This window comes from Oryctolagus cuniculus, chromosome 5, assembly GCF_964237555.1.
Source record: "Oryctolagus cuniculus chromosome 5, mOryCun1.1, whole genome shotgun sequence".
Lineage (NCBI taxonomy): Eukaryota > Metazoa > Chordata > Mammalia > Lagomorpha > Leporidae > Oryctolagus > Oryctolagus cuniculus.
The window spans coordinates 84,883,608-84,901,800 of record NC_091436.1 but is presented as its reverse complement, the minus strand read 5'-3'; the positions used below and the strand labels follow the sequence as shown (position 1 = coordinate 84,901,800).

Sequence of the window (18,193 nt, the reverse complement as noted above, 5' to 3'; positions counted from 1 at the left end):
ATTTATTTCTTTTTTGGCACACTGAAGTTGAATGATAGTCTAAGCTTGGCCTTCCTTTTTATTCAGTTATTTTGAGCTCAAAATATATGCACAATGTGACCGCCTGTGGTCTGGGGAGCTAATGATCAGTGTGCTGCTAATGTCAGGCCTCCAGCCAAATTAGCCCTGCCTCTTCTCTCCTCCACACAAGCCAGTGCCTGTGATTTCTTGAACACTGGAAATACTGATTGTGTGAAAAGAGCTAAAGGTCAGGTACAACTGGTTGTTCAAGTGTGTCTGACTTCTCTTAGTTTTTGACATCTTAAGTGCTATTCATTCTCAGGTAAAGATTACACTTTAAATAATTATTGTAGAAAGAGGAAGAGCACCTTTTTACTTTTTAAAATGGGTAAAATTTAGTATAACTGAATGAGTTTCTGTATTTTTGTTTTCTTTTGTTTCTTAGGGGGGGTTTAGATTTTTGTCAAAGTAACCAGTTTAATTTATTAGTAGTCATAGTCTATTTAGCTGTGAGTGTGTGTGTGTGTGTAAAGGCAGAGTGACAAAGAGAGCGGGAGAGACAGAGACAAGAAAGATCTGTCTGCTGGTTCACTCCCCAGATGTCCACAATAGCCAGGGCTAGGCCTGCCGGAACTGGGAGCCTCCCTCTTCTGGGTCTCCCACATGGATTCAGGAGCCCAAACACTTGGGCCATCTTCTGCTGCTTTCCCAGGCATGTTAGCAGGGAGCTGGCTCAGAAATGGAGCAGCCGGACTTAAACTGGCCCCCATATGAGATTCCAGCGTCACAGGTGTGGCTTAACACACTCTGCAACAATGCTGGTCTCCAGCTTTGTGTCTTTTTCCCACTTAGTAATAATAATAATTTTTCTAAATTTTTTTATTATTGAAAAATGTTTGTCATACATAAGTCAGTCCTGCAGAATGCTCCATATTCTGCATTTGATGGTTTATGCCTTTATGGTTTAGCATTAGAACTTGTAGTCATTATAGTCTTTTTTTTTTTAATATATGACTGACAGTGATCAAAGATACATAGCACATTTTATGAAATGTACTCCTAATCCTCCGCCTAGCGGCGCCGGCACACCGGGTTCTAGTCCCGGTCGAGGCACCGGATTCTGTCCCGGTTGCCCCTCTTCCAGGCCAGCTCTCTGCTGTGGCCAGGGAGTGCAGTGGAGGATGGTCCAAGTGCTTGGGCCCTGCACCCCGTGGAAGACCAGGATAAGCACCTGGCTCCTGCCTTCAGATCAGCGCGGTGTGCTGGCCGTGGCAGCCATTGGAGGGTGAACCAACGGCAAGGGAAGACCTTTCTCTCTGTCTCTCTCTCTCACTGTCCACTCTGCCTGTCGAAAAAAAAAAAAAAAGGTACTCAATTTTTTTTTAACATTTATTTATTTTACTTGAAAGAGTTACAGAGAAACAGAGGCAGAGGCAGCGAGAGAGAGAGAAGTCTTCCATTCACTTGTTGTTCACTCCCTAAATGGCCACAATGACCAGAGCTGGGCCTATCCGAAGTCAGAAGCCAGGAGCTTCTGAGTCTCCCATGCGGGTGCAGAGGGCCAAGGGCTTGGGCCATCTTCTGCTTTCCCAGGCCATAGCAGAGAGCTGGTGGGAAGTGGAGCAGCTGGGACTCAGACCTGCGCCCATATGGGATGCTGGTGCTTCAGGCAGCAGCTTTACCTGCTATGCTGCAGTGCCCGCCCCAGTCATTATAGTCTTAATTGATTTAGTTCCTTTTGTTGGGAATAGTTTGTATACCTGTGAAATGCTACCACTTAGTGCTTTTAAATACTGACCTGATTGCACCTGATGTGTTACCAAGTGTGATCTTAGTGGGGCTATCCTATATGTCATGGCTCTGAGAATAGGATGGTAATTTTCGAATATCTGTGTTCTCCCTCCATTTCTATCAAAGATTTTCTCTATGGCCTTGAATGCATAACTCAACCACTCTGCCTATGCTATAATAACAAGCAAAATTGCCTCCTGAGTTTAAAGTTCCATGACTTTACTGACATGCTATGCAGCCAACAGGAAATGTAAAGCATAGGTTTAAGTAGTAATAATTAAAGAAATGATTGTGATACTTATATTTTTGGTCCTTTTGAATCAGTTTGTATTTAGCATAAGTGTCATGTCCTCATTAGACCTTGTCGCATATGCATGTTTACATCAGAAGGAAAGAGGAACAAACATTAAATACTTACTAGGTGCTAAGTTCTGCGCTGGATTCTTCTACTGCATCTTCTCATTTAATTTTTACATCTCCATTTAACTTGCAAAATACATGAGTTTTTAATCTCCATTTATAGGCAAGGAAACCAAGAATCAGACATGTATAATAAACTTGTTCAGTGTTACAAACATGGTTAAGTATCAGAGCCAGGCTATGAACCCAGATCTTTTGTCAATTTTCTGAGCTAAGCTTCATTATGAGAACTGTTGAAGAAATCTTCTGAATGTCACATACGCTGAGGAGAATCTCTCCCCAAAGAGTTGGTAGCTGTTAATGAAGAATTTGCCCCATCTTTGAGCAGAATCATTTATTTAACTTATAGATAATATTTTAAGAATGTTAATTTTCCAGTTATATTACATCTCCTTTCTCTCATTCTGTTCTAGGATGTTGGCAAAGGATGAACTGATGACCATACTTCAGAAATGTTCCAGTGTTTTTAAGTCCTCTTCTGAAAAGCAGCTTGGCAGCACAGCAAAGAAAATAGAGGAGTTCCTGGCCCAGTTTCAGAGCCTTGATGGTGAGAATATAATAACCTGCCACCTCTGCTGGCTTTGACAGTCATTGAACTAAAATGACATGGAAAACCCCATGTTCTGATGTGCTGTGAGATGAAGAGATAAAGTAGTTCCTGATCAGTCATCTTAACAATCACAAAGAGGCCAAATGTTCCTCTTGTAGATTTGGGTTAAACAATGCAGGGCATCAGATGAGCAGAAAAAAAAAAATGTCCCCGTATTGTGGGCAGTTGGAGGACTTACCTAAGAAAAAGCAACAACAACAAAAAAAAGAAGATTAAAGACAGTAGCTGGGCATTCTAATTACATACTCCTTTGGATGTTTTTTTTCTGAAGCATTTCATCAGGTTCTTTAGAGATTTCAGAAACACTGCATAAATCATTTGTAAGCCTGAAAAATTAATAGCTATGAACTGCTTTCACAGCAATGAGGTTCATTGGTATGCTGATTACCAAAATATGCATGAAGCATGCTTTAATCTGATTTACAAAAGCTTGACTCTAAAGTCCTAAGTGAGCTAAGGCAGACTAGCATTCTTCAGTGTTGGGGAGTTCCTTTCCTTTATTTTGCATGACCTCCACATACATTTGCTGAATGCTGGAGGTGCCTGACTACATATAGGATACCATGTTCTGTTCCCTAATGCTCCACAAGTTCTTTGTCCTTAAAGCGTACCATGTTCTGATAGTGATCATTAACTTTTCATGGGCTCTTCTCTTGTTCTGTTTCTTTTCATAGCACAGAAAAAATTCATTGTTTTCCTCTATTTAGGGAAATTTTTTAAAAGCACTTATTTATTGGAAAGTCACAGCTACAGAGACAGAAGAGAAACAGAGAGAGGGAGAAAATTCCCATTTGCTGGTTCACTCCTCCAGATGGCCACAGTGACCTGAGCTGTGCCAGGCTACAGCCTGGATCCTAGAACTTCTGGGTTTCCCACATGGGTGGCAGGGGCCCAAGTACCAGGGCCATCTTCTGCTGCTTCCCCAGGCCATCAGCAGGAAGCTGGATTGGAAGTGGAACAGCTGGGACTCAAACTCGTGCTCATATGGAGCGCCTGCATTGCAGGCAGCAGCTGTACCCACCATCCCACTGTGCTAACCCCGATTTAGGAAAAATTTTAATGGAGGTTGCAAAAAGCAACAGCTTGGTATATAAGCACATAGAATTGGATATGGCATGGTGAAAATAACTTATTTGTAATGGCCATTTGAGTCCTTTCTGTATATTTCAAGTATTCCTTTGTCTTCAAATTCCTTTGGATTTAGGAAACTGCCCCCTAACCTTTTTAAATGGATTTATCTATCTATTTTGAAAATCAGAGTTAGAGAGACAGATCTTCCATCTACTGGTTCATTCCCCAGATGGCCACAATGGCCATCGCTAACCCAGGCTGAAACAAGGAGCCAGGAACTTCATCTGGGTCTCCCATGTGGGTGACAGGGGCCCAAACACTGGGGCCATCCTCCACTGCTTTTTCCAGGTCTGTAGCAATGAGCTAGATTGGAAGTGGAGCAGCTCAGACATGAACCAGTGCAGGTAAGGGATGTCAGCACTGCAGGCGGCAGCTTTACCCACTGTATCACAGTGCTGGCCCCAGGAAGCTGCTTTTGTAGACTCTCCATAGCTCTCCATCGTTGATGCGATCTCACACATGGAAGATGAGAGAGAACATCTGCCTGGCTGGCAAATGATTGGCATGAGCAGTCAGAATGAAGACGTTCTCACAGGCACCTCGCGGGTCCCTTTCAGGTTATTTGTGGTCATTGCTTTTTTGCCACTACAGTAAAACCTGGACCACTTTTCAGAACATAAAAACTGTAAAGGTCCAGAGGTTGGTGTCAGTGAGTCCAGCTATAACCAGAAAGTAAAGTCCAAGGAGAGAAAGTAACTTGATTGAGATCACACAGCAGCTACTGACAGATTCTAGACTAGAGCCCACCTATGTTCACCAACTCACTGTTTTTTTTCCTTGCTGATGCATAATTTAAAATGCCCCCTAATTGTGATTACTGAACATAAACAGTACAAGAGACTTAGAAAAGATAAATTAGGTAAATTTCAATCTTTTACAAAATTGGGTTCATGTGGATTTATAAGTCAGAATTACAGAAAGGAAGAGAGAGATCTTTCATTCGCTGGTTCACTCCCCAAATGGCCTCAATGTCCAGAGCTCAGCCAGGCCAAAGCCAGGAACAGGAGTTTCTTTCAGATCTTCCTTATGGTTGCAAGGGCTCGAGCTATGCTCTGCTGCTTTCCCAGGCACAATAGCAGGGAGCTGGATCAGAAGTACAGCAGCTGGTACTTGAACCGGTGCCCATATGGGATACCTGAGCTGCAGACAGTGGCTTAAGCTACTGTGCCATAGCACCAGCCCCACAATTTGGGTTTAAAATGACAATGGGGGAAGATTAAGTAAGGCAGAGTGAGTATCAGATTTATTTTTAAGGCTCTGCTTTATGTTAATGAAATGGGACAAAGAATTAAGTAGATTTTTTAATCTCACTTTCTTTGAACAAGAAATTATCCTTAGCCAAAAAGAATTTTCTTCTTTGAGAACAATGCGTATTCTCCAGCTGCATCTAACACAGGAGGTCTTAGATTTAGGCCAAACCATGTGATCGTCAGGTTCCCAAAAGCAACCCTGAATTTGGAGGATGTCAGAGCTTTATGCTGTCTAGAAGCAGCACAGCTACATTTTCCTAGTTACGGTTTTCTGTCCCCCTAGCTAAAGGAACCATGATCCACTTTATATTTTCATAGATTAGTGCAAAACTTTTGCACATTATACTCATTATGCTCAAAAGTGTTGCTTCAGACCAAGGCTGCCAGGGTGTAGTGTGTCATTTACAGTCTTGGCATTATCAAAGGAAAGCAATTTAAGTGTGTATGATTTTTTTTAAAAAAAGCTGTTTATAACAGCACAAATATTTGAGGCTTTTTGCTGTTGCTTTGAGGGTTTTTTATTTGGTTATATTTTGTTTTGTTTTCATTTTGGTAACAGTTCTAAAATTCAGTAGCTGGTTTTGTGAAGCCCTCACTACAGCATAAATTATTTACTATTTATTGACCTTCAGCTTCTGGAAGAAATCATTTAACTGAAGGATAGTTGATCCCTTGCCACATTAATAAAAAAAGTAAAACTTTTACTTCCTTTGAATTAGTACAAATGTCTGGTCTCATGACTTAGATTTACTCTAATGGCTATATATTGGTTTTGTATTAAAAGCAGATGCCAAAGAGGAAGAAGATAGTTCTGGGTCACAGCCAAAGGGACTTCAGAAGACAGACCTCTATCATCTTCAGAAGGTCAGGTCACTTTCTTTTCCTTCCAGCTATATCCTGTAAGGCTCTCTTTTTTTAGTTTGTGCCCCGCATTAGCCCTGCCTAAATGTTTTTGTTTTCATTTTTAAACCACAACCAGAAAAAAAGCTGACTGTGTAACTCACTTGTAAACTGAATATCCTGTTGATCCCATTGCCATCCTAACTGTTCATGTACACATTCGAGTTTACCAAGCAACATAGGCACAAGCTGTTCCTGCAGGCTCAGAGAAGCAAAATTAACTATAAGGGAAAATGGAAACACTGTGGCAAGAAAAAATCTGATTATCTGAAGTGTTTTCCTGTTTGATCAAATTGAGATTCAGAAGAGCCTAACTCATTAGTTTGAAATACTTTTCCTGCTTAAGTGCATATTCACAGTATGCAGTAGAATTGAGCCACAGTATGTTCATAATGGACTGTTTTTCAAATAATTCTAATTTTGGAATCTTGATTGTCAAAGAACCTTCTTTGTATCCTGATAGCAAATTATGATAGATGTAGAATAAACTTTCCATCTAAGTGAAACAAAACACATGGAATCTGTTCTGTTAGTTACCACAGAAGGCAAGTTCTTCTGATTGTAGGTCCTTTTTTTCATATGCGCCAAGAGTGTGAATAGGGAGCACTCTGCCATGTAACTTAATAATGTAATAACTGCTTTTTTTCTTTCCTTGGAAATCCATTAGTGTGTACTTTAAAAAATTCTAAAAGAAGAGATTTTTACCAGAGCTTAACAATAAAAAATAAACAAAACCCATTCTGATCTGGTTCTTTCTCTGTACATGTCATCTTATGGAAAGGTATCAGTTGCCTCTGCCTGAGCAGTAGAGCTCCTGCTGATAGTTTGTTGGCTCCAAATCACCAGAAAAGATGTTCTTTTATCCTTAGTCCTTGCTGGAAATGAAGGAGTTAAGAAGAACAAGTAAGAAGCAAACCAAGTTTGAAGTACTCAGAGAAAAAGTTGTGAACTTTATTGACTCTCTGGTGAGGTAAGAGCTAAACATTCTGCTGTTTTTCCAAACAACACTGGAATAAGAATGTAATCCAGAACATTTTCTCCTAGCTTTTCAGAGAGCTCCATTTACTTAATAATTTTTTATTTTTTTTCTGTCCTTACCAAGAAGTCTAATCAGTTGCTCTAGTTCATTCTTTCACTGTCTGTTCAAGAAGGCAGGTTTAAATGGGATCTGGTTCATTAGACCAAGTGGAGAGAAACTGGAAGATAGAAAGCATTTTTCCCCTTTCTAATAACAAAGTGTTCACATTACACTTTATCTTTGTAAGAAGTAGATGCTGGATCTAGGTCAATCCCAGGAAACAGGCAGATTAACCTTAACCATGCTGCCCTATTTTGCCCTGAATAAAGAATTTACGAAAAATACTAGTGTAACTCATTATCAACAATAAATCCATATGGAGATGTGCTCAGTAAATACAGAAGTCTACCAGTGCAGCCTCGGTTTTAAGGTGATTCCTGCTTGGGAAACCCAGATCATTCTGATTCATAGATTTCCCAAAAGCCGCTTTGGTAGCTATGGAAGTCACCTGTTTGTTACCTTTGACAAAGTTGGAATATGCTTCGTTAAAAAGCTTAAGAAATATGCAAAAGAAAATGATTAATAAAATATAGAAATAGAACTTCTTTTCTGATTTTTAATAGCAGTTCAAATCCAACAATTGAATAGAATAGAATACTGAAAAACAGCTGCTCAGTTATTGAAGACAGAGTGGTTGCCTGATAAATGATATGTCCTTCCTGAAAGTGAGAAGTTCCATTTTCTAGGACAACGTGGGGGTGCGGTCATTGTTCCTGGTCCTTAGGGAGAAGTCTAAAGTGATCAAGTGAATGACACAAAAAGGTTCAGTATAGAAATATATCTCTTCAGCAAAGTGATGCAATTCATCAAAAAATACACTTTACAACTGAAGAGTTAATCTTGCCCTACCAGGTTTCATTTGTTCCTGTGCTTGCTTTCCAGCCCCGAGCTCCTCACTCTTCCCTTTTACTATGTCATGACCATTGTAGTCACTAACTTCTGCAGTGTGATTTGGCATCAATGATAGGCCAAATGTCAGCTTCCCATATCGTGGGCTCTGAAACTACCAGTCATTCTTTCATGATCTTTGACCCAATATGCCTGACTTTCTACCCTTGTCAGCTGTTACTGAAATAATGCTGAGCAGGTATTAAGAAAATGTACTCTGTTAGGAAATCACAGAATCTTCCATACTAGGATTTACTGTCTTTACCAAGATTGTCTATGGAGGGAAGAGATTAGGTTGTAGTATAAAGCCTCTGTGACCCGTACAGGGTCACCCAGTCCCAGTTCCTGATGTCTGTCCAAAGCCCTCTCTGTTTTCCCACACTGCCCCCAAGGGCCGTCTCAACAGTTTCTGAAGGACCTTTGAAGAAGAAATTGCAAATACAGATAAGCAATAGAGTTCAAGAGGCAGAGTTCACAGTACACCAGGAGCAACTCGTGGCAAAAATACCCAAGGGTGAGAGAATGAATTGCCAAATCCTGAGAGCCTAGAATAAGTTACCACAAGTTAACCGAGTTTCAACTTTGTAGCCCTTGTTTATTAATCCTAACAGTTGCATCAGAAACATCTCTTTGGAGAAACACCTCTCATTTGTTTGTAAATCCCATCTGAATCTGAAATGAGCATAATGCTGTTCTCTAGTGCCAGACTCATTTACAACTCATCTACAACAAATAAGTTGTAGCACTGTATTTTTACACCAGCCTCCAAGTCTGCAGTTGGATAGTAATTCTGATATTATATGATTCTGTTTTGTTCTTGTCATCATTCAACTTATGTAGCCCAGTAGAAACAAAATAAAGGCAGGTAATTTTATTTTACCTCTGAAGACATTTATAAAGGCTTTTCGCCTTGAGAACTCCCTGAAACTAAAGACGATAAATACAGAAGTACAAATGTGAGGCAATAGCTGGAGTCTCTGAACTAGATTTCCAATCATTATTAGCTAGCAGAAGTTTCAACAAGGTTTTCTAATGGCAGCCATGTGTAATGATTGAGAAGTGACTGCATGATGATCTTTATAGTAAGAAATTACAAATTGGTAGCCAGCCAGCCACAAAGGCAAGGAACATCACAAAAAACAATTCCCTGAGAAGTTCTTCAGGTTTAGAATGCTGTTCCTTAGTGAGGGTCAAGTCTGTTAGGACTTGCTAGGCCATAGGGACACAAATGGTTAACTTTACACCTGGTAAAATTAGGTGCAAGCTAAATGACCCTCAGGATAACACCGTGGTATTTTCATTATCTAAGATTCTGCTAGCCTGACTCTGACTTTTACAGTTCCTTGCCAGGGACATCTTGGGCTGATAAGACCAGTATAATTGTTGATTCTAATAAACACCTGCCAAGGGGGCTTTTTGCTCATCCAGGCCCACTTTATCATAGTAGAGTGGTCTCTGTAGGAATACATGGCCTTTTTCCAGGAACACAGCATAAAATGACAGGTGCCCAAAACCTGGGGGTTGAAGCCTTACATCAGACTTTCCCACCTGCTGTCCAGGTAGGCTAAAATCCTATTTTACTGTGCTATCCTTTCTACAATTAAAGTTTTTTTCTATCTTGAGCTTGTCTCCGCACCTCTATCTTAAACCTAACATAGTCAAAATTATACATTCTGTGAATAGGTTTTGTTCTAATTGACTCTGGAGTAGAAACAGCATCTAGAAGTGCGATGAGTACAGTAGCTCGAGAAGGGGGAGGAAGGAGATGGTGAGGAGTGATGTGTATGGTGACTCTTGTATCACTCCTTTTTCTCCAAAACCAGTGACCACACCAGATAGAGCAGATGTAGAGGGAATTTCTGGAAGTGGATTCCTCTTCAAGGGGAGAGAATGACAAGGCATGTGAAAGAGGATATGCCTCTGGTGGCTACACTGACATAGCTGCTTTCTTCTGCTTGAGCTGGTAGGAAAATTAACTGACACAGTCTGTCACATGGCCAAAACACTTTAAGCTCAGGACTGGACTAAGCCCCAAGAATCTTCCTTATGAAGGCCTATGAGTTAACTAGTCCAGTTAGTGACTTGCTACTCTGTATTTGGGTTGTGTGTGCCAATGCTTCTCCCTTACAATTTGCTACTATTCACGTCACCCAAGAGTGACATCACTGTCATGGCACAAATTAGCTGATGGGCTCAATGCCATGTTCAAAGTGAACTTTTTAATGCCTTATTTTTAAAGTTCAGATTTCAGATCAACATATGAAAGAGTTATCTGTACCTCCATGTTTACTGCAGCGTAATTCACAATAGGTGAGATACAGAATCAACCCAGATGTTCATCAATCAATGATTGGATAAAGAAAATGTGGTATATTACACTATGGAATACTACTCAGCCATAAAAAAGAAAGTCTTTCACAACAAAATGGATGCAACTGGAAATCATACTCAGTGAAATAAGCCAGTCCCAAAAAGACAAATAACCTGATCTGTGGTAACTGAGTACAAAAGAATGTAATGTATATAAGTGAAATTGACATTTTGAATATTGATGATTACAGCCCTTGTCTCTACTGTTGAACAGTGGCTTTTTTCTTCTGTTTGTTGAATTCTTTACTTAGTGGAGGGTTAAGCTTATGATTATAAAATAACTGGAAGTATGTCATTGTAAAAATTAAAAGAATAAAAAAGGAATGAGGAGGGTGGCAGTGTGAACAGGAGAGAGGATTGGGTGAGAAGTATCACTATGCTTCTAGATCTGTATATATGAAGTACATGAAATTTATTCACCTTAAATAAATTTTAAAAATTGAAAAAAAATTCAGATTTCAGGGTAGGCATTTGGCATGTGGTTAAGATGCCAATTGGGATACCCATATCCCATATCACAGTGTCTGGCGTGCCTCCTGATCCATCTTCCTATTAACGTGCACCCTTGGGAGACAGCAGATGGCAACTGAGGTACTTAGGACCCTGCCACCCACGTGGGACCTCCAGATTGGGCTTCTAGGTTTGGCCTGACTGAGCCCACCCCAGCTGTTGCAGGCATTTGGGGAGTGACCCAGCAGATGAAAGATCTATTTGTCTCTTTGCCATTCAGGTAAATAAAAAATTATAAAGTTCAGATTTCATTAAAATTGGTTTGTCATCTAGCCCATAGATGGAAAAAAGAGTAATCTCATGTTATATGGAAGTTTTTAAATGGTATTTATTCATGTGAAAGGCAGAGAAAGAAGGAATGAGAGAGACAGAGACAAGATAAAGATCTCCCACCTGCTAGTTCACTGCCCAAATCCCCACATCCAGGGCTGAGCCACACCAGACAGGATCCAGAAACTCAATCCAGGTCTCCCACATTGGTGGCAGGGACTCAACTACTTGGGATATCACCTGCTGTCTCCCAGAGTGCACAGTAACAAGAAGGTAGAAAGAAAGAGCAGAGCTGGGACTCAAACCCAGGTACCCCAATAGGCTAGCTGCCTACCTCCAGTTTCCTTAACTCTTAATCCAGGCCTGAGGCCTGTGTTTAAACACTGCCAAGATTTAGATGTTTGCTACGATAGAGATTGTAGATATTTCCGTTTTCTAAAAAAATTAACTTCATGAAATTAATACTTGAAGTAATATACACATTTATTAAAGGTTTAACTTTGAAGTAGTTTCTTGTACTGGAAAGTTTGGAGGAAGTTTTTAAAAATAAGGGTTTTTTTTTTTTTTTATATAGGATTTATTTATTTGAAAGTTACAGGGGCCGGTGCTATGGTGCAGCGGGTTAACGCCCTGACCTGAAGCGCCAGCATCCATACGGGCGCAGGTTTGAGACCCAGCTGCTCCATTTCCAATCCAGCTTTCTGCTGTGGCCTGGGAAAGCAGTAGATGATGGCCCAAATCCTTGGGCCCCTGCACCCGTGTGGGAGACCTGGAAGAAGCTCCTGGCTCCTGGCTTTGGATTGGCACAGCTCCGGCCATTGTAGCCAATTGGGGAGTGAACCTGCAGGTGGAAGACCTCTCTCTCTCTTTCTCTGCCTCTCCTTCTCTCTCTGTGTAACTTTGACTTTCAGGTAAATAAATAAATCTTAAAAAAAAAAAAGTGACAGAGACAGAGGTCTTCCATGTGCTGGTTCACACCCCAAAAGGACATAGCCAGGGCTGAGCCATTCCGAAGCCAGGAGCTAGGAACTTCGTTAGAGTCTCCTTTGTAGGTGCAGGGGCTCAAACACTTGGGCCATCGTCTTCTGCTTTCCCAGGCACATTAACAGGGAGCTGGATCAGAAGTGGAGCAGCCAGGATTCAAACCAGCATCCATGTGGGATACCAGCATACCAGAGCCTCAAGAAGTATAATTCTGAGTGAAACTGCATTGGGCCTGATTTGGGTTTTGTTTTATTTGGTTTGGGTCATAGATTTTGCATTATAAATAACTGTTTAGTCCTCCACAAAACATTGACAAAACTGAAAATAAACCCTTGCTTTCTAGAGTCTAATACCAGATTTTGGCCTTTTCAGAGATTATCTTTCACCTCCCGAGACACAGCCTCTGCATGAGGTGGTGTATTTCAGTGCTGCTCACACCCTTCGGGAACACTTAAATGCTGCTCCACGAATCGCCCTTCATACTGCACTTAACAATCCTTACTATTATCTAAAGGTAAGAAGCAGACTCAGTTCTCTGACAGTTTAGCTGAGGTCTTGGGCTTCACTGTTAATGAGAAGAGTTGGCAGCTCGAGATTGTACCTCATGTATTTTTAAAAACTCTTTAGACCTCCAGATTTTCTAACCCAGTGAAAACAGTAATAGAATCAGTATTCAATTGATGGTGCCAATTTTTGACCTTCATCTAAAACCAGACAATATAGGTATTGAGGTCAAGAATGTAATGCTACTACTCCCCTGAAAATAAAGAAAATGTTTCCTACAGGTGTAAAAAAAAAAAAAAAAAAGCAGGTCAGGCAATACAGCCTGATAAAATTACTTAAAAACCCAAATGGCTGCTTCTGATAGAAACAGACACACATACTTTAAACTGTATCAGAATTTAAAACAAAGAAAGTTCTGTTCTTAGAGAGTATCCTTAGGGAACTAAGGATACTGTTTGCCTAAAGGGTGGCAAACACAAAACTCTGAAACCCTTTAAAGAGAGCACAAGACAGTTTATAGAGTTTTAAAAACTAGCTTTCATATAGCTGATAAAATGATCACATTAAACATTCAGTGTGTGTATGTAATATAATTTGGGAAGAGTTGTCAATTTAGTTAAGGAACTTAGAAATGTTGCCACAAGATCCTGACTTCATGAAAACTACAGCAGGCAGCACTTAGTACCCGTTTCCTGCTGCAAAATGGCACACAGACATGCTAAGTATTGCCAAGAAATACTCAACAGGAAGATATAAGCCAGCTGTTATCAAAGATGGTGGTGGGGGTTTGAATTTCTTATTTACAGAACCGAGAAGTAAAAAACAATTATTCTTAATATACAAGCCACAAGCTAAAACTCTTTAATCCTGGCCTGGGTACATATGTAAAGTTTTGTGGTTTTTCTTGACAATGGAACTCAAATAGTTGAAAAACCGCTGATGGTTTCTAAAGGCCTTAAGATCTGTAGTGTTGACAACTGTAATTGATATCCCTAGTAGTGGTAGGTTAGCATTTACTAATACAGTAGCAATTATTAGAATTAAGCTAATTATAAATATTAGAAGTACCATTTTATCAAATATTCCCAAAGAACTCCATAAACTTTTCATGGCAATCAGAAATGTATTATGATCTCAGAAATTGATAACATTAATATGAGAAATATGCTTGGTTTCTGATCCTAGGAATATTCTTTTGGTGACTAGGAGCCAAAGGGATTATGACCAAGACCTAAATGTAACAAGGTCTAACTAACGATAGAAGAGTAGATGAAAAGAAAACCAAGAGATATTTACTGGCATACTAAATTTAGGTTAGGGGTTTCCTTAATGTCTTGATTTTGTTCCTAATCATTTGTAAAAGGTAATCATCTTAGTTCACCGTTATTTTTCAGAATGAAGCACTGAAAAGTGAAGAAGGCTGCATTCCAAATATTGCCCCAGACATCTGCATAGCTTATAAACTGCACCTGGAATGTAGCAGGCTAATCAACCTTGTGGACTGGTCAGAGGTAGGTTAGAGGGAAAGGAGCAAACTGGTCTGGCTTGCCTTGAGAGCTTACTGGAGTATTTTATTACCTTGGAACTCTTATTTTTTAATTCCTTCTTTTGTTTGGAAAGCATAAATTGCCTCATACTTGAAAACTTCCTTAGGAAACCACAACAATCCCTGCGTCCAATCTCTTCTCAGATCCTGCATTCCTCAGCTCAGCCAATTCTATGTTGATGCCAAATCAAAATAAGTATGTAACCTAACCCAATATTTAGCATTAAGCAAAAGCTAAACGATTTAGGTCAGTTATGTTATTCAACCAGATAAAGAAGTGTATTATTAACTAGAATTTCCCTTCTTGCATAAAATTTTAAAAAGATACTGGAAGGACTACCAACAGATTCTGCAATCCGGAAGTACAGGGAACACTTGGCAAAGTACTGGACAACTGTTATTCTTTAAAATAAATAACTATTCTTCCTTTCCCCAGAATAGTATTACAATAGTATTAACTCTGTTGAAGGCCCTAAGTTGAAAGATGTCACTATTTAAAAATACCCATAATTGGCTGCTTCCAAGGAAAACAGGCATTTTCCTAGGGCACGGGAGGTTGATAACACAGGAAATGGGACTTGCTTTACCTTTTGACTGGTATTGTTTTCTAAGTATTCTTAGTTATCTGAAACAAGATTATTAGTAACAATTACATTATTTTTTAATGTGTAGTTGAGTGATCATTAGGTGTTTTGAGAATTTGATATACCAGCTATCACAGCAGCAGTGTTGGTCCTGGCTTAATCACAGAACTATCAGAAGTGTAATAAAAGATGTTTGGGAACTGTGGCAATTTTTATTCTCTTCTGTCTGTTCAAAAGGCTTTTGCAACAGTTGTCACAGCTGCTGAAAAAGTGGATGCAGATTCTACACCCTCAGAAGAAATGAATGAAATTATCCAGTATCCTTTTATCAGTTCTACAATGGTCCCAGAACACACAGAAGTAAGTTTGTAGATCTCTAGACCTCCATTAGATTAAAAGACATACTCCAACCAACTTTATTATGGTATTAACCATACTATCCCCAAATAATTGTAATTTCTAAATATTCCAAATTTAAAATGAAATCAAGCCTAAAATATCTGATCTCAAATTTTTATTGATCGTATTCTAAAATTTGCCAAAAGTGAAATTTAGTCCTCTATTTTCTAATGTACTTTGAGAAGTGCAGCCAGGGGATGGGTGGGGGTGCAGTTTTTATTCTGTATGAAAATTCAGATTTAGTTAAGCATTACATACTTTTTTCATGTATATCTGAAAGTGGACTCTAATTACATGTCATGTTTTCCAGTGAAGAATATAGTTAAATTTAGGAATATATATTTGAACTATCTACTTCATTTTACCAAATTATATTGAGAGCTTAACCTCTTTTTGTCAAAAACACAACACAATTTCCTTAGCTTTAGTCTCCAGTGCTAGGTTTATTAGAGCTGTTTCTGAACTAGAACTTTTAGGATTTATAAAACCTACCAAACAGAAGACTGACCATGTGGCAAGGCTAACATGGGGAGGCTGCTAGAAAGCAAGTGACTGAAGCCAGAAGTGTCACACTGAACCTAACTGAAAAAGGGTCATATTTACATACCACTATTGGATACAGTTTTCCTAAGAAATGTATAGCATTTACCAATGTGATATTTAACCAGAAAATACACTGCTAACCCAAACACATATATATAAAAAATATCTTAATTTAGAATCCAACCTATAACATGCTTACATTGTTCCCATACATTACTGCTGTACTATGTCATTACTAAATTATAAGTAAATCATCCTTGAACAAAGTGTATAGATGTAATAAATTCCTTTATCCAGTATAAATTATTTGCAATTAGCTTAATAGTACTCATTCCTCACATTAGTATGTATAGAGTAACAAACCTTAGTTTATTTCTCCTGGCTACTAGCTAAGTCCTAAACTGCCTGTGTCTCCCCATTTCTTTTATTCTTAGAACTTACAAGGTCCTAAAGTTGTTTGGGTTTAGTAAAGGCAGTAAATGTTCTACTTCTGGATGACCGCAGACTTAAAAACTCAGACACAAAAAGCCCAGATGAAAAGGTATCGGGATCTTTTCCATGACCTCAACTGATCAAGACAAAATGAAACAGATACCTAAAAGTTCATTATGTCTTGTTTTACTCCCAAGAGAGTTCTTAGCACCTTGCCAAAAATGACTGGGGAAAAAGACTCTATGACTAGGGTTAGCATGTTAGGATTAACTATGTCATTACAGGCTGCTTTTGGGTGCTTTGAGGATAATTTTAATACATAAACCTCATTAATTCTGGAGGTATTAATACGGGTTTACAATGAATAAATTAGGGCCTCTGGCAACATGATGGGCTGAGATGCCATTAATAAGCGTTGCACTATTGCCTCATTGGAAATGCATCCCCAAAATAGTCAGTTTTGCTCAAAGTACCGGAAATAAAGAATGAACTGCAAGCCGGAACAGAAAGTATCTAGCCCTGTGGAGCTTTAAGAAAGGTACTGCTAAAGTAGCTTTGGTTAAGTTAATTTTACACCTGTACACACAGGACTGTCAACTTGAAAGGTAAGAAATTCATGATATGCAAACACAGTGCATGGGTTTAAATCCCAGATCTACTCCTGATTCCAGCTTCCTGCTAATGCACTCTGGGAGGAAACACAAGATGGCTCAAGTAGTTCGGTCCCTGCTACCCACATGGGGGAACCGGATTTGAATTCCTGGCTCCCGGCTTCAGCCTGGCCCAGCTTCAGCTGTTGTGGTTTTTGAGGAGTGAACCAGCAGGAGAGTGAACACTCTCTGGCTTGCTTTAAGGGCCAAACGGCCTCTGTCATTCTTGGGGGTGGGGTTGGGGGGGAGGGGGTTATCCTTGAATGAGGACATGAAGCAGAGCCTCTGCCAAGTGGACAGGATCAAAAGAATAAATTTAAAGTCAGTGAGATTCCATGATTCACCTTTATTATTATTATTAACCATTTTTTCCTCAAAATTCTAGTCATTCTCCTCCAAATGTGCCCTGAACCGTGAGTTTTTATTTGAACAACAGTTGATGAAACTGTAAGGAATGTGGGTTTTGCATCTATTGCCTTTGAGACAGTCAGCGATGGGAAAGGTTTCCCAATGTTTCATGTCATTTTAATGAGGATACCACCAATGTGTATAGGGTGGTTTCCTCCAGCTTTCCAGCAATACAGATGACCACCAGATAAAATTGTTTAGAAACCACTTCCTTAAACAAGTAGAAGCAAGATGCTTATACTGTAAAGTCCAGTGGTACTGGCTTCAACATAAATCAGAGTCACATCTGTCTCGGGCACAGGTTGAGTACAGTAAGTGGGGTGGGCCTGCTTTACTTATTTTGCTAGGCACTTAAATTCATGTGAGTTTTAAATGTATGGCATACAATGAGACCACTTTGATGTTCCTTACTACCTAAAGTTTAGGTAAGAAACAGCAGCAAGACAGAAACTGCCCTGTTTTCATAGTGAATGCCCAAAAGAGCTATAAAAGTAAAAATATGCAGCCCATTTACATTAATTACTATTGCAGCACTCTGGTACCAGCCTGTGAATTGTTGGTTTCATTGTGTGTATTCCTTTATCCAAGAAAAGTTTAACCAAAATCATAAATGGGATATTCTGATTCACCTTAAGGAAATACTGGTCTGAGAACCCTGAAGTAATGTTATAAAAATTTACCCAAAAAATACTAATCATGTACACAGCACTATTTTAGGCACTGTACTTCAGTGACCAAAGAAAGATCTTTGCCTTCACTGCATTCTAGCAGAAGGAGAAGAACAAATAAGTTACAGAAAAAAAGAGAAAGCAGGGTATGAAGCTGCAATCTTAACAGTGGTCAGAGCAGACCTAACTTAGGACACTTGAGCAAAATTCAAAAAGTAGTGAAAGAATTACCCATGAAGTTTTACAGCAGAAAAGCA

The 18,193-nt window shown here is 39.4% G+C and overlaps 1 protein-coding gene across 14 annotated transcripts in view; it reads left to right on the top strand.

The window, feature by feature from the left end:
* The window catches only part of ORC3 (origin recognition complex subunit 3), a 91,995-nt gene that overhangs the window by 53,681 nt on the left and 20,121 nt on the right, over positions 1-18,193 (top strand). For 2 of the 14 annotated variants that reach the window (XM_070073794.1, XM_070073795.1), the window contains 7 exons: positions 2,625-2,758; positions 5,990-6,066; positions 6,972-7,072; positions 12,575-12,716; positions 14,101-14,217; positions 15,074-15,196; positions 16,882-17,084. In XM_070073794.1, coding sequence (XP_069929895.1) covers positions 2,625-2,758; positions 5,990-6,066; positions 6,972-7,072; positions 12,575-12,716; positions 14,101-14,217; positions 15,074-15,196; positions 16,882-17,019 — 832 coding nt within the window. In that variant the 3' untranslated portion in view covers positions 17,020-17,084. Of the gene's footprint in view, positions 1-2,624; positions 2,759-5,986; positions 6,067-6,971; positions 7,073-12,574; positions 12,717-14,100; positions 14,218-15,073; positions 15,197-15,663; positions 16,082-16,881; positions 17,085-18,193 lie in introns of those variants that run through there. The other 12 variants (XM_051854487.2, XM_051854482.2, XM_008263194.4 and 9 more) reach the window with 9 other exon arrangements.